At 39.2% G+C, this 16373-nt stretch overlaps 1 protein-coding gene across 1 annotated transcript in view; it reads right to left on the bottom strand.

Moving 5' to 3' along the window:
* Positions 1-4738: 4738 nt before the first annotated feature.
* The window catches only part of LOC126473180 (cytochrome c oxidase assembly protein COX11, mitochondrial), a 35653-nt gene continuing 24018 nt past the window's right edge, over positions 4739-16373 (bottom strand). The window contains exons 4-6 of the mRNA XM_050100068.1: positions 7626-7793; positions 6934-7548; positions 4739-5087 (exon numbers count right to left, since the gene is read on the bottom strand). Coding sequence (XP_049956025.1) covers positions 7402-7548; positions 7626-7793 — 315 coding nt within the window. The 3' untranslated portion in view covers positions 4739-5087; positions 6934-7401. The remainder of the gene's footprint in view (positions 5088-6933; positions 7549-7625; positions 7794-16373) is intronic.

Here is a 16373-nt window from a genome sequence, read left to right as displayed (position 1 = left end):
TAAAATGTAGGCTGGCAATGGCAAGGAAAGCGTTTCTGAAGAAGAGAAATTTGTTAACATCCAGTATTGATTTAAGTGTCAGGAAGTCATTTCTGAAAGTATTTGTATGGAGTGTAGCCATGTATGGAAGTGAAACATGGACGATAAATAGTTTGGACAAGAAGAGAATAGAAGCTTTCGAAATGTGGTGCTACAGAAGAATGCTGAAGATTAGATGGGTAGATTACATAACTAATGAGGAAGTATTGAATAGGATTGGGGAGAAGTTTGTGGCACAACTTGACCAGAAGAAGGGATCGGTTGGTAGGACATGTTCTGAGGCATCAATGGATCACCAATTTAGTATTGGAGGGCAGCGTGGAGGGTAAAAATCGTAGAGGGAGACCAAGAGATGAATACACTAAGCAGATTGAGAAGGATGTAGGTTGCAGTAGGCACTGGGAGATGAAAAAGCTTGCACAGGATAGAGTAGCATGGAGAGCTGCATCAAACCAGTCTCAGGACTGAAGACCACAACAACAACAATATATTACTTAGATAACAGTGCCAATACAGAGATCAAGAATCACTCTCTGGTGCACAAGATTACTCACAATCTAATTTTTCAATCCATCTCCCTCATAAAAAATTATTTTATTGGTCACAAACCTTTTTTCATATCATAAATCTTTGTTTAAAAAAGCCACAGTATAAAACTTGACCTTACAGACAAAAATTGAAAAACAGACTAACCCTGACTGATCTGAAAAATACTGCTTTTTATGAATCACTTCATCTCAGCTTTCCCAACTATCACACATGAAGATATTTTATTTCAGAATCTTCTTCAGACTGAGATGAAAGTGACACTGTATTGGTTTTTCTAAGAAAACACAGAAGTGTCCACATAAAATGAATTTCATACAGTAACACACACCTTTAAATGAGAGAATACAGAAGTTCCTTGTGATCTAGCTGCCGGATGTTCAATCTTGCAATGTTTCCAGTTATTTGTATCGCCGTGGTTTATGAAGTCTGTTGCAAAAGAAAGAAGCTTTTATATGACTCTAAAGAAAAGTGACCACTTCTTTCTCACATGACTATTTGGAAAGACATAACTTGTGAAGAATTCCATCTTTTTCTCACACCATACCCTCCTTTTGCCTTGCATAAAGAAGCTGTCACTACATGAGTGTTGGCCAGGAGTTTCTCCTCTAATGATGTCAATTTATGGAGATGTGGTGTTGAAAGACTGATTTCATTTGATTCTTGATTTACTGCATTTTGCTGACAGTACCTTGTCTACTGGTGGAGACCGAATTTTCAAAGTAGTTTATTGATGAAATATTTCAGACCTAAAACGTGTTATACCCATTTAATAAATTATGTATTGATGAATATTTTCTTTAAATTCCATCATCATGATTCAGATACAAAAATATACCAGAAAAACTTGGAATGACAACACAACACACTCACTTCAACAAAAATTGCCTAAAAATAATGTCATTCCAAATTATGTCAAACTGCAAAGATCCACCTGATGATGGAAGTTTTTTTAAAATGTGTTGTGGAAATAAACTGGTAACAGTAAAACTGTTTCATTCAGTATCAGTGACAACCGAAAATAGTCACATTCTAAGAAAATTTGCTTTTGTTCAATAGAAGATTAGTCTTCAGGCACAACACTCCTCATAAGAAAAGCAGATTTAGTATAATGCTGGTCATGTTATGTGATTCTGGAACTGGTTGTGTACTGGATTTCATTGTTTATACAGAAGCTGCCAGTGACATCCAAGAATATGATCTTCATAAAGGACATACTGTTTGTGTGAATGATTCATATTCCATTCCAGCATTATTATTTAGTTGCATGACGGTATTATGTGTGTAACACTGTTCGCAAAAACAGGCGTGATGTGCCGAGAATGAAAGAACAGCTGAAGGAAGATCAGTTCAGATTGTCTGATATTTTACTTGCCATCAAATGGTGTGATAAGACAGAAGTTTGGATCCTCACAACTTGCAGGACACGACTTTCTGAGTAACAAAAACTCTGACCACAAAACCATAGGAAGGCCCAGAAATCGAAATGTGCTCTTGCCTACCATGAGCCAATGGGGATAGAGGAAAGAGACTGAATATCATCGTAAGTTTGATCAAATCTGCTCAAAACACTTTTTTTTGTCTTTTAGACATATCAGTCTTAAACATGCACATAATACACAAACTTAAGACCAGAACAAATGGTTCAGTGCACATAGTTCTACCTGTTTTGTAAGCCAAATTTTGGTGGTGTATTAACACAGAAAAAAGGAAAAGTGTCATAGAAACCTGTCATTAGATGCATCACCTCTTTGGTTAACGCAACACCACTTTCCAAGTTCAGTCTACAATACTAAATCATGTCAGACAATGGAAACTCCAGATTGGAATATCAACAGTATAAGGAAAAGGATAGACTGCTAATTAATTTAAAGATGGCACAATGAGTTGCGGGCAAGTGCAACTATGCTGTGCTACAGATTTGTTTATATACCTTCCCTTCAAAGGAGAAGTAGCCATGGGCACCTGAAAATCACCCTCCTCTGCTAACCTTTTCATTGTCCATCCAGAGGAGACCTTCCTAGCCTCCCAAAACACCAAACCCCTAGTCTGGCTCAGGTTCATTCAGGATATCTTCATGATCTGGACTCAGGGCCAAGACACCCCATCTTCGTTCCTTCACAACCTCAATACTTTATCTCCCATTTGCTTCACGATGTCCTCCTCAACTCTATGTGCTATCTTCCTAGATGTTGACCTGCTCCTCTCTGATGGCTTCATCCACACCTCTGTCCATATTAAACCCACCAGCCACTGACAGTACCTGCATTTTGACAGTTGTCATCTCTTTCACACCAAAAAATCCCTCCCATGCAGCCAGGGCACCTAGGATGGCATATCTGCAGTGACAAAAAACTCTCTTGCTCTGTATGCTGAGGATCTCATGAAGGCCTTCATAGACAGGCACTATCCTCCAGACCTAGTCAGCAAACATATCTCCCACGACATTTCCCCTCACACCACCAATCCTTCCACGACCCCCAAGGACCAGCCACAAAGGAGTGTCCCCTTTATCACCCCAGACTGGAACAACTGTTCCATATCCTTCACCAGAGCTTTGATTACCTATCATCATGCTCTGAAATGATGGCCGTCCTACCCGAGATACTTCCCACCCCTCCTAAAGTGGTCCCCATCGCCCACCCAACCTCCACATTATCCTAATCCATCCTTATGCCACTCCCAATCCCAATCCCAATCCCAACCCCTGGCCACAAGGATCACATCCCTGTGGAAGATGCAGGTGCAAAACCAGCCCAATCCACCCACCCAGCACTTCCTATTCCAGTCCTGTCACAGGTTTATCCTACTCCATCAGGGACTGGGCCAATTGTGAAAGCAGTCCTGTCATTTAACAGCTCTGCTGCAATCATTGCACAGCTTTATATATTGGTATCACTACCAAGCAGCTGTCCACCAGGATGAATGGCCACAGCTAAATTGCTGCCAAGATCAAAGTAGACCAAACTGTGGCACAACATGCAGCTGAACATCATACATTTGATTTCAATGACTCCATCACTACCTGAGCCATCTTTGATTTTAATGGCTGCTTCATACCTGAGCCATCTGGATCCTCCCCTCCACCACCAGCTTTTCTGAACTGCACCGATGGGAGTTATCCTTACAACACGTTCTCTGTTCCCGGCTTTAACCTACAGCAACTACTGTCCCCAAACCCTCCAGCCAACAGTTTCCACCCCCTCTGCCCTATCATCTCCTCCTCCTCCTTCTTGTATCCCACCCTGTTTATTTGCCACACTCTGCCAACACATTTGCCCATCTTCCCTCCTTTTTCCCCACCATCTTGCCCCACAACCTCCTGACGCTGTGCCTGCAGGCATTCTTAGGCCATGCACATTCCACCAGACGGTGTTCATCTCTCTCTCTCTCTCTCTCTCTCTCTCTCCCCCCCCCCCCCCCCTTCCCTCTCTCTCCCTCCCTTACGTGTCCTCACCCCTTCCAGATTGCTGTTTGTATCTCATGTGATAGCAGTATTTTGACCCGAGATGCTAGAGTTGGTGGTCACGTGTGCATGACGTGTACTTGCTTGTGTGTATGAGTGTGTGTGTCTCTTTTACTGATGAAGGCTGCGGTTAACGTGTCCTTACAGTAAGTAGCACTCTGTCTTTTCCTATATTGTTAAAACACACACATACATTCATTCACACAAGCAAGTACACCCCATGCACACGTGACCACCACCTCCAGCAGCTCTGTCCAGTCCAAGCTGCTGGACATGGCAGTCATGCGTGTCTGAGGTGTGCTTGCTTATGTGAATCAATGCACGTATGTTTCCTTTTCGGAAGAAGGCTTTGACCAAAAGCTAGTGTGTAAGTGTCTTTTAGTTGTGCCTGTCTGCAACTCAATGTGTCATCTTTACAGTGAGTAGGAATCTATCTTTTTCCTTATATTGTCGACACTTACTCATATGTATGAAACAAAAAAAAAATTGGAAAGGTACTATTTTCGCATGCAAAATAAATGATGTGGGATACTTTGGGCACTGCTCACTGCTTTACAATGCGTGCGCGCGTGCCCACACACACACACACACACACACACACACACACACACACACACACACACACACACACACACACACAAATAGCTATACAGTATTATCAATACAGATATAATGTAACCCACCCAATTAAAGTTTCAATTCCTTCATTCCTTTATTTCTTCCTTTTCAGAACAGAGATGTACTAACACTTTGTCACTTATGTTACATAAAATTAATTCTGTTTTTAATGTGAAACATAATAATACACAATAACTGATAGTTACAAAACAACCAACAGACATGTAAATAAAAAATTCTGTTTTCCAGCCGCATCGAATGGTTAAAATTTCAACCATTTGACATGGTTGGAAAACCGAGAACATTTTATTGAATGTTACCACTGCGAGACTCAGCATTCCTAAAACAGTTGTGTCCAGTCTCCTGTCGTGTGTGATTGCCTACACAATACTTCTTTCTCAAGCAAAGCTCATGAAGACTATTCCATAACACATGATGCCATGCTGCGCGGTGATCACTGGTGTAAAGGGCTAAATAGGAATTAAACTAGGCATGCTCAGATCCATGAATCCCAGAAAAACTTAAAATTTCTTGTAGAATACTGTGATTCATCCAATTTGATTCCTTTGATAAGTCATAGTAGATACAAACTAGTACCACTTTATCATTTAAATTTTTTTTTGTATTCAGTGAAAATATAAATAGTTGTGCCAACAGAGCTGTTCCTTTGAAACTGGGATTAACAAGGTATTTCACTGCAGCACCAATGGATAACAACTCTAGAATACATAACCCTCTCAAAAATTTTAGGAAATGATGTACAAAATGCAGCAGTTGCTGACATCAGTGGAATCACCTTTCTTATAGATAGGCCTAACAATGGAATAATTATGTTATTTATATCTTACACATATGATTAAGAACATTAGGTATTACAGGGCCACAAATTTTTAGTGTCTTATTTTAAGGGTCACGATGTTTTTCCTGATTTTGGATGCAAATATGTCAGAAACATTCATTTCACTAAATTTTTTTCTTCATTGTAATACCATGCTTTTTCTTCTGAACGTTTTGAACCAGTTTTCTCATCTGCTTTTAAAAAGTAATTATTAAAAGCCTCTGCTACACATAATCTGTATTTCAAACATTTCTATTCTCTTTCGTAGAAAAATGTTATCTTCTATAGGTTCTTTTCTCTTTTAACAATATGATTTTATTGTCTGCTCTGTCATTTCTCACAAGATGTGTATTACCTGGATTTTTACAACTTTTCTTAATATATTACAGCACCATTTATACCATAAAAGTACTTCTAGATCCTTACTTGTACTTGCTGTTTTGTAGCTTTCTCTTTTCCATTCCTGAAAATACTCTAATACCTGTAGTGAATCAAAGGTTTCTTTCAAGACTTCCTAGCAGAGATTTTATTTGTGCGTGTTTGGGGCGTGGCGGGGGGTCAGACTTGGGGAGGGGTAGGATGCTCTTAAAATTGGATACAAACTTACAGAGAAACATATTCAGTTTTGATACGGCATTAGGCTCACTGTAAACTCCAATAGTGTCAGCCTTTTTTAAGCTTTCTTTAAAATATTCCACTGTTTTGTCATCACTATTATTGTTCTCTTTTGATGTTTCCAGATTGTTTATGTGGCTAAGTTACATGATGTGCATTCAGACAGGCATTATATTGGTTTATGTTCTGCTTTTTCTATGAATACATTATATATAAGGTACCTCTATCTTGAATCTTGAGCCACTCAGATGGAAAAATTTATGGCCAATAGTGAAGTGTCAAGTACTAATAGCATCCCTAGATCATGTTTCCTGTCAGTTTTGTGTAATAAATTTACATTAAAATCATTAACCCTTCATTTCTATCTGATAGACACAAATATTTAACAGTTGTCTTCCAGTACTCATTTCTGATCAACACTACTTCATGATGTATATGCTACTTTGCAATTCATATATCTGATGATACCCACACAATCATTAAATTTTTTCTGAGTTTATCACCACATTGTCAATATACATAACTACTAATGTTTTGGTCACTGTTGCAAGTGACCTTCTTCAGAGTAAATAAAAACACCCTGAAGGAGGTCACTAGCAACAGTGATGGAAACGTCAGTATTTTACATATTGACAATGTGGTCAACAACCCAGAAAAATTTTACTGACTGTAACAATGGTTGGAAAACCGAGAACATTTTATTGAATGTTACCACTGCGAGACTCAGCATTCCTAAAACAGTTGTGTCCAGTCTCCTGTCGTGTGTGATTGCCTACACAATACTTCTTTCTCAAGCAAAGCTCTTGAAGACTATTCCATAACACATGATGCCATGCTGCGCGGTGATCACTGGTGTAAAGGGCTAAATAGGAATTAAACTAGGCATGCTCAGATCCATGAATCCCAGAAAAACTTAAAATTTCTTGTAGAATACTGTGATTCATCCAATTTGATTCCTTTGATAAGTCATAGTAGATACAAACTAGTACCACTTTATCATTTAAATTTTTTTTTGTATTCAGTGAAAATATAAATAGTTGTGCCAACAGAGCTGTTCCTTTGAAACTGGGATTAACAAGGTATTTCACTGCAGCACCAATGGATAACAAAATTTTACTGACTGTAACAATGGCCAGAGAAGCCTACAATTATATACCCAAACAAATTTTTGTTAATACCAGCAATTAATTCAAAGGAAATTCACACTGTTTTGTCACAAATCATTCCACTTTTATCGATATATCCGATTTTCTTCTCTGTACACTATAAGAGCAGTTTATCACTTTCGTACAAATGATGGCACTGGTAATGTAAGACCTTCTTTTGCTTCAAAAAATGTATAGGACAATACAATTGTGTCAACCAATTCCATTTTTGGATCTTCAGAAAATTCTGGATCAATGTAGAAAAATACTGGCATGTCCACCTGAAAGTTGAAAAAGAGTAAAATTACACTGTAGATTAAGATATAAAATAACATCAACAAAAAGAAATTCTTATAACCTCTTCATGTGGATTCAGCTGCTGCTCCTCAAAACAGAAGCACTGAATTTTATTAAAATACTGCCCTGCTTCATACGGTACCACATTGTAAGTACTAATTCCAATAACAGGCGTGTCAGTTGGGTTTCTTGCTGTGTAAAATGCTAATGCAGTTTCACCCACTGGCACCTGCAAAAGTAAGAAAACAAAATTACGTATTTAAAACACACACAACTAGTTTACTGAGCTTTTATCAACTACCACAAGAAACCAATACCTAAATTTTAAACCAATCTGAAATCTTTAGTACCACAGTAAACAAATCTCCAACATATGTTGCTTGATTAATGACAGATCACAAAAATTGAAATAAAAATTTATGTAAGCATGACATCAGTCATTAATGTAAACATACAAGTAATATCATTGTAAGATGACAGACAGAGAATTACAAAATAGTTTTTACATTATAACAATAACCTTATGAAAGTATATGGTTATTCATATGTTTGTAAAATTGCCCCCCACCCCTCCTTCCACCTTTTTTAAGTCAGCAGTCTACTGACTGGTCTGATGCATTCTGCCATGAATTCTTCTCTCGTGCCAACCTCTTCACCACAGAACAGCACTTGCACCTTACCTACATCCTCAATTATTTGGTGGATTTATTCCAGTCTCTGTCTTTCCCTGCAGTATTTATTCTCTACAGCTCTCTCTGGTACCATGTAAGTTATTCCATGATGCCTTAACATGTATCCTATGATCCTGTCCATTTTTTGTCTGTGTTTTCCATATCTTCATTTCTTTGTCAATTCTACTGATAACTACATCTCAAATGCTTCAACTCACTTCTTTTCCATTTTGCTCACAGTCCATGCTACAAATGCAGGTTCTCAGAAATTTCTTCCTCAGATATATGTTAGTTGTGTGATTATCAGTTTCATTTATTAATCTTATTATAACATTATTCCTAGGTAACAACCTTTTGTTCTGGTATCAACACTGATGTTCTTTATTTTATTAATGTGTGACACAGATTGTCAATAAAGTGAAATCGAAAGAAGACATGTATTTCTGATCAGATGAGTAAAGGGTAATATCAACAGCAGAAGAAAATTGTGTGACAAGAGTAGGATTCATTACAAATAGGAAGGTAGGGCAGAGAGTGAGCTACAGTGACAGTGCAGTGATAGGATCATTTTCATCAGAATCAACAGCAAAACAAACTGACAACAATAGTTTAGGTATATATGCGGACACTGCAAGCACAAGATGATGAGAGAGAGAAAGTATATGAGGATACTGAATCCTTTCAAAAGCCTTTTTATTGTTGATAAATAACATTTTGATTTACCTTTTTTTGTCAGCTAGGGATTGAGACTAAACCAAAGAAAAACAAACGTGTTGGGGAGTAGCACAAATAAGATTAGTAATACACTTAACTCTGAAATTGGTGACCAAAGAACATGAACTCAAGGAATTCTGCTATCTTGGTAGCAAAATAGTGTGACGAACAAATCAAGGAGGACATAAAAAGTAGATTAGGGCAGGCAAACAGATGTTCAAATGGTTCAAATGGCTCTGAGCACTATGGGACTCAACTGCTGTGGTCATCAGTCCCCTAGAACTTAGAACTACTTAAACCTAACCAACCTAAGGACATCACACACACCCATGCCCGAGGCAGGATTCAAACCTGTGACCGTAGCAGCAGTGCGGCTCCGGACTGGAGCACCTAGAACCGCACGGCCACCGCAAACAGATGTTCCTGGCCAAAAGAAGGCTTCTGGTACTGAATGGGTAATTCAGTAAGTAAATGGAGATGAAAACCTAATAGCTATGGGGGATTGGAATGCAGTTGTAGGGGAAAGAGTAGAAGAAAGGGTTACAAGAGACTATGGGCTAGTAGGAATGAGAGAGGAGAAAGACTGAGTTCTGCTATCAGTTCCAGGTACTAACAGCAAATACTTTGTTCAAGAATGACAAGAGGAGTAGGTACACTTGGAAAAGGTCAGACAGAAATTTCGAAATCACATACTGGCTTTTAAGGAATACCCAGGAGCAGATATAGATTAAGATCACACTTTAGTAATGATAATGAGCAGTATGAAGTTTAAGAGACTAATCAAGAAGAATCAATGGGCAAAGAAATTGGAAAATATAAGGAATGAAGTGATATGCTCGAAGTTTCTGAGGCTATAGATACTGCAATAATTAATAGTTCAGTAGGCAGTTCAGTTTAAGAGGAAAGGACACATCTAAAAAGGGGCACTCTCAGAAGTTGGAAGGAAAAACATACGTACAAGGAAGGTACCTGCAAGAAACCATGGGTAACAGACTGACAAAAGAAGGAAATACAAAAATGTTCAGGGAAATACAGGAATGAAATAAACAGGAAGTGCAGGGAAGCCAAGGGAAAATGGCTGCATGAAAAATGAGGAGAAATTGAAAAAGGGATGATTGTTGGATACATACAGAAAAGTCAAAACAAACTATGGTGAAATTAAAAGCAAGGGTGGTAACATTAAGAATGCAATGGGAATTCCACTGTTAAATGCAGAGGAGAGAGCAGATAGGTGGAAAGGGTCAATGAAGGTCTCTATGAGGTGGAAGACTGGTCTCACCAGCAGTGAACTTCCTACACTATTTGCAGATGTGTTGAAAGGCCATACACTTTTTTCAATGAAATTCACACAATTGATGATGAATGTCTACAGGTGGGACCCCTTTTGCATTTAAAAACTCTCCCCGCAGATCTACCTCTTTGAAATTTCATTTTCAGGCAATTGAGAAGAAATCATGTATACAAGCACTAGTTCAGTTCAAATAGTGCAAGGCAAAACTCAAAAGAGATATGGTAATTAAACAGTTCTAGAAATTGGGCTCAAGGTAACATCCACCAAACACACTGTTGTGGGGGTTGCCACCAGAAGTATCATGAAAAGTATGGATAGGATTGCTTAAAGAGTTAGCTGGATTCATAGTAACAGCAACAGCATTCGAGGAAATGGATGCAGTGACCCACCTCTTCTATAGAAGGGGGATATATTCCACTGGTGTGAAGTGTTACCATTGTGGAAGGTCAGTCTCACATGGCGAGGGTGCTGTCATCTGCAGTGTAGGGCATCAGGAATGAGAATGTAGACAGAATAACGGTCATGACAAAAACATGGAATGAAAATGGTAACCAACTCTTAATTCAGTGGGAGCCCCAGGGCCAATGAGCGGCTCTCCCCCAGTACATTTTAGCACTACTAAAACGTGTGCGGAGGCATAATTTTGCTTAATTGGCTTAGTGTATAGAAGAGAATAAGTTTCTCAGGTGTTTTTGGGAAGTATTGGCCTCATGGAAAAGAGGAGGTTCAGACCACCAATATATAACCATATGCAGTGGGTGGTAGTGATGTTTATTCCCTGGGGTCAGCAATACTGAATTTTCAGGTGATGGCAAAACATTTCCCAGGATGTATGTAAATTTTGCCTATATAGGCATTGGTTATTGTACAATTTTAAGGTTAGGTTTCCTACAGGAACATCATGCTAAAATTGACCTTTACAGTGCATAGTGGAACCCAACAGAACATTGCTTCATCTAAGGGAAACTGCTGTCCATGCCACACTGCTGCAATGTTCATGGGACCAATTAGATGCCTGTAAGGATTAATTTGCATGTTAAAAGTACCACAAGGTGTAGGGAAATTACTATGGGTGAGTGTAGGAGCTGATTTGCCAGTGGTGTGTTATTAAGCCATTAAAAGAGAATGACAAGTTAGACATGGCACAGCATTTTGTACGGAGTATGGTATGTGTACAGGAGGTAGCGAGTGAGCACGTAACTTTGGGGCCAAAGACATGTACTTGTTTAAGGTATTGACGGTTGCCAATTAGGAGATTTTAGAGGAAGTGTTCTGGATCAGATAAATTGGACCCTAAGCATAAGCAAGTCACCAGTTTAGCTGCATTATGGGAGAAAGTGAAACACTTGGAAGGAGCAGAGATTCACAATGGAGTTTGAAGACCTGTCTAACCATTGCACTAAATCCTGACTGGCAATGACCCGCCTGTGTATTGTCATACCGAATACCACATCATCTGCAGCTGGTGATGGACGAGCTCATTAACCAACAGTTATAAGGCAGTATTATTAAAGAAAGTACCAGCCCTTGGGGAGTAGCAGTGGCAATAGTTCCAAAAAAAATATTGTATGAATGGCATGAAAACATATCAATTTTGTTATCATTGTAGATACCACAATAATCTTATGACTATAGATGCTTATCCAATTGCAAATATAATGGAAACTTTTATAATTAGGGGCAGTGCAGGTATTTTTCCACCTAGTATCTAAGAGGTGGCTATCACCAGATACAAGTGGCATCCAAGGACTGGCTGAAGATGGAACTTAACGGTTCCTCTGGGACACTACCAATATCGTCGTATGCTGTTTGGATTGAAGCCATGTTTCAGCATTTGTTACACAGCTTTACAAGGGTTAAAACCAAGGCAATGAATGGTATATCTGGATGACATAATTGCCTTTTGTGAAGGGTACTGAAGAACATGTGATACGGCTAAGAGAGGTATTATGTAGCTGTGGGCAGTGCACCTAACATTCAGTACAAAGAAGTATCACTTTTAGCTACAGGAAGTACAATATTTGGGTCATGAAGGACTCCAAACAGACCCAAGGTTGGTAAAAGCTGTGAAGGATTTTCCAGTATCATGTTTGAAGAAGGAACTGCAGACATTGGGATTATTCTGGAAAGTTTGCAGAGTAGGCACAACCTCTCAAAACAAAAACTGAATACCAAGTAAGATGGAGGGTGGTGTTAAAGAGCATGTATACCCTGAAGGGTAAGACAAAAAAATTCTTCACTCATTATCAAGGGCCATACCAAGTGACCGAGATGACCTCGCCAATGTACATGAAGTTACAACTTCTCAATCTTACAACAGTTGTCCAAGTTGAGTGTATACATCCCTTTCAGGGTGCACCAAACTCTTAACCATTACAGGTGACAGTCCCAAGAAAGGTTGAAGGAGGCATGACGGGGATAGGTACCTGCACAATACTTTATGTATTGGGAACTAGGGTTAAGGCAATATAAAAAGAAAGGGATAGCTTATTAAAAATTCTATAGGTGTTAACAGTTAATTGGGGGATATCATGTGGGCTGTGTAAGTTGATTCTGATGTCTTGTAAGTGTAATAATTTACATTTTTTAAGAGAAATTACGGTAATCTTGGTGTGCAGTGATTTTTGCTCATGATGTTCATTCCATTGTAGTACAAACTGCGACAGATACTTATAAGACAGAGCTGTGTCTTGGGTAGACAGGTGTGGGAGAATGCTCATGGGACATCCTCATAATACAACCATATTTCCAGAAGACAGGGCCTCACTGGATATAGCCCACATATGACCCAGTTGTATCACCACTTGCTATGAGCAGGAATGTTCAATGGGAGCAGAATGTAGTTTCAGCTTCCCCTAGCATTGTCACCATATAGCAGCTGGTGTACAAGCCACTGCTAAACTCTGATTAAAATTACTTTCAGATTGATGTTTCAGTGAGTCAAATGGTAGGGATCAGTCGCCATCCCATAATAGTGGCACCACATGCTCTCACTGTTGCCTATTTTGTAGTTACGAACAGCAACTAGTGAAGCATAGATGGCTGTGCGCTGGCAGCACTGCCTTCTACCACGGCTATCTGCCAATCACTAAGTAATTTTCATTGGAGTATAGACAAGGTAGTTCTGGGTTCTGAGCAAGTGCCACTAAAGAAAGACCACTCTAGAGTGTCTTCATCTGGCACTCCAGGAGGCTCCAGGTCGTCAATTCTGGGGTGGGTATCCGTGTCCCTGGCCTGCTCTTCACAGCCACTGCAGCATGAGCCCGCTGTCCGTCAGACTTGCCTATCTTACATCAGCAAAGTTCATGCAACCTCGCACTTGCTCTCTTACACTTCTCGTATACTTTGCATACTTTGGTGGAAGTTGCCAAAGATTACCAATGCTGTCTTGCCTAATGACAGTAGAGAGAGCACTTGTACTCAGCCACATGGATGGCACAACCAAGTGAGCACTTTTTCACAGCCATGCTGATGTGGCTTTTAAATTATTTTTCAGAACAATTCTTTTTGTCAAACATATAATCGGATACAGTGGAACACTGCATAGCCAGCAGAATTCATTCAGAATATCACTCATAGTGCGAGACACTCATTAAGCGAAACAATTTATCCCATATACATTAATGTAAAACACACTAATGGGTTCCACACAGAAAAAGTACTAGAAGTTTATCTTGTTCATGCCACTTATTCAAGAAAATTATACACACAGTATTATGTACTTTATTATTCATGATACATAACTAATTCTTTTTTTACTAGGAAGCTATCTATAACCATTTGTTTCTGCCGACGCTTCAACACTTGGCAAAAATGCAACACAGCATGATCGTCAAACAAATTTGTAGTGTGTATAGCCACTGCATTATTGCAGCGATGATTTCCAGTGTAAGATGCAACTGAATACTATGGTTTTTCTGTTCTTACACCAGACGATTGCTGCTTTGCTGTTACTGCCTCCTCCTCCTCTAAAGAACTCCTCTACACGGCTTCTTGCTGTGAAAGACACTGCAGTTCCACAAGCTCTTCAGTGGTCATTTCTTGGCTGTGATCTTCCACAAGCTCATCGGTATCACTGATATCCACTTCTAGTCCCATACTCGTCCACAAAGACGCAATCTCGTTGACTACAAGCTCCACAGGTACTGACTCAAATGCCTCAGAGACACAATCGACAATGCGTTCCAGCCAAAGCTTCTTCCAAGCAGAAGTGACAGTTCTTTTAGAAACCCCTTCCCACAGCTCTGCAATCATTTTGAAGCACAAAAAAAGATGTTGATGTGATATTTCCAAAACTCTCTGAGAGTGAGATTGGTAGCTTCAGTCAACTCAAAGCAGTGCTAAAAGAGTGGTTTAGTGTAGAGCTTCTTACTGTCAGAAATAATCTGCTGGTCCATAGGCTGGAGTAACGGAGTGGTGTTGCAGGCAGAAATTGGATCTTGATGAACTGCAATTCATCAAGGAGGTGGTCTTATAGACCTGGAGAATGGGTAGGAGTGTTGTCCATAACAAGCAAGACATGGAGTGGCAGATTCGTCTCAAGCAAATATTTTTTCACTGAAGGGCCAAATACTTCATTGATCCCATCACAAAGAAGATCACGTGCCACCCAAGCCTTGTTGTTGGACCTTCACTTCCTGAAATGGTAAACAAGCAGTGGTTTAATTTTCAAATTGTTTCTTGCATTGGCACAGAATAGCAGTGTGAGATGGTCTTTCATTGACTTGTGACCGGGCAGTGCATTCTCTTCTGCTGTTATAAAGGTAGACTTCAGCATCTTTTTACAGAGTAGATCCATCTCGTCACAATTAGAAACCTGTTGTAGCAGATAACCCACAGAATCTATGAGCACCTTGAGGCTGCTGATGAAGTTTTCTGCTGCCTTTGTGACAGAGCTGGCTGCTTTGCCATGCCTCACAATGCTGTGGACGCCGGTTCTTCTCTTAAACTTCTCAAACCGGCCATGGCTTCCCTTAAAGACTTCTTCAGCTGCTAATGATCATAAAGCTTCCTTTACGAGATCAGCAAAAATCATTCTCACCTTCTCACAAATGATGTTCTCATTAAGAGTGTCACCTTGCAATTGCTTTTTATTTATCCATAAATGGAGCAACCTTTCGATTTTGAGGTAATCCATCGACCACACATTTCCAGAATACGAAATCATTGTTTAGATAATCCTGTCACTCCCTTTGAAGCATCTATCTCCTTAATTTTGTCGTCCTTCTTGAGGATACTGCAAATAGTTGATGTTGACCGACTGTATGTGCATACTAAATCACCAACACTTGCACCACATTCGCGTTTTTCAATGATTTTACATTTCATTTCTGCAAGCCATTCCCTTTCTCACATGTTTGTCTTCTTGTGGCTTTATCTTTGGAGACATTTCTCCAAAGGTTAATAAAATTTGCACACAAAAAATCACTGTGTGAATACAAGTTTAGAAAAATGTGTGATCACAAGCTGCACTAAGATGGCATCAGAAAGAGTGCTAAACCCAGACTCCAATATGCACTAAAGACATTGTTCATATGCTGCTGCTGACAGTGAGAATTGTTCAAATTGTTGAATGTTTACCCTGTCACACGCAAACAGCTGATGACATCACACTAAATCATCATCATTTGTTATGCAAAACATCACTCGTTAAGTGAGCCATTTTTTTACGATTTGTCTTGCTCATTGTGCAAATTGCATGTTATGGGAGGTGCTCGTTAAATAAGGTTCCATCTGCCATTGTGACACTAAAGAAAATATGTTCTACATATACAAAGAGGATATTGATGCATTACATCTTCTGAAATCGTCTTTCCTTCAACTCTCAATCTTCTTCGGCAGAAACTGAGAAATCATCAATTTCGCTGTAGTTTTGGTAAACAATTTGTTGTGATTGCACATTACCTTCACTACTAAAATTACATTCAAAATAAAATCATTTTTTATATCATAACATCATTTATGCATGTAGTTTGTTGTAGGTCTATTTTGATCATGAACAGTAACAAAGGTGAACTACTTGTTTTTAAATTCTGGGCAAAACATTCTGCAATGACTGCAGTCAGTGCAGAAAGATGAAAAAGTTTTCCATCATCTCTTGACATTTTCTCCATAAAAAAAACTGCCAGTGTGC

The sequence above is a fragment of the Schistocerca serialis genome, chromosome 4 (assembly GCF_023864345.2).
Source record: "Schistocerca serialis cubense isolate TAMUIC-IGC-003099 chromosome 4, iqSchSeri2.2, whole genome shotgun sequence".
In the NCBI taxonomy this organism is placed as follows: domain Eukaryota; kingdom Metazoa; phylum Arthropoda; class Insecta; order Orthoptera; family Acrididae; genus Schistocerca; species Schistocerca serialis.
Note: the sequence above shows the minus strand (reverse complement) of the source record. Positions and strands in the feature narration are given on the sequence as shown.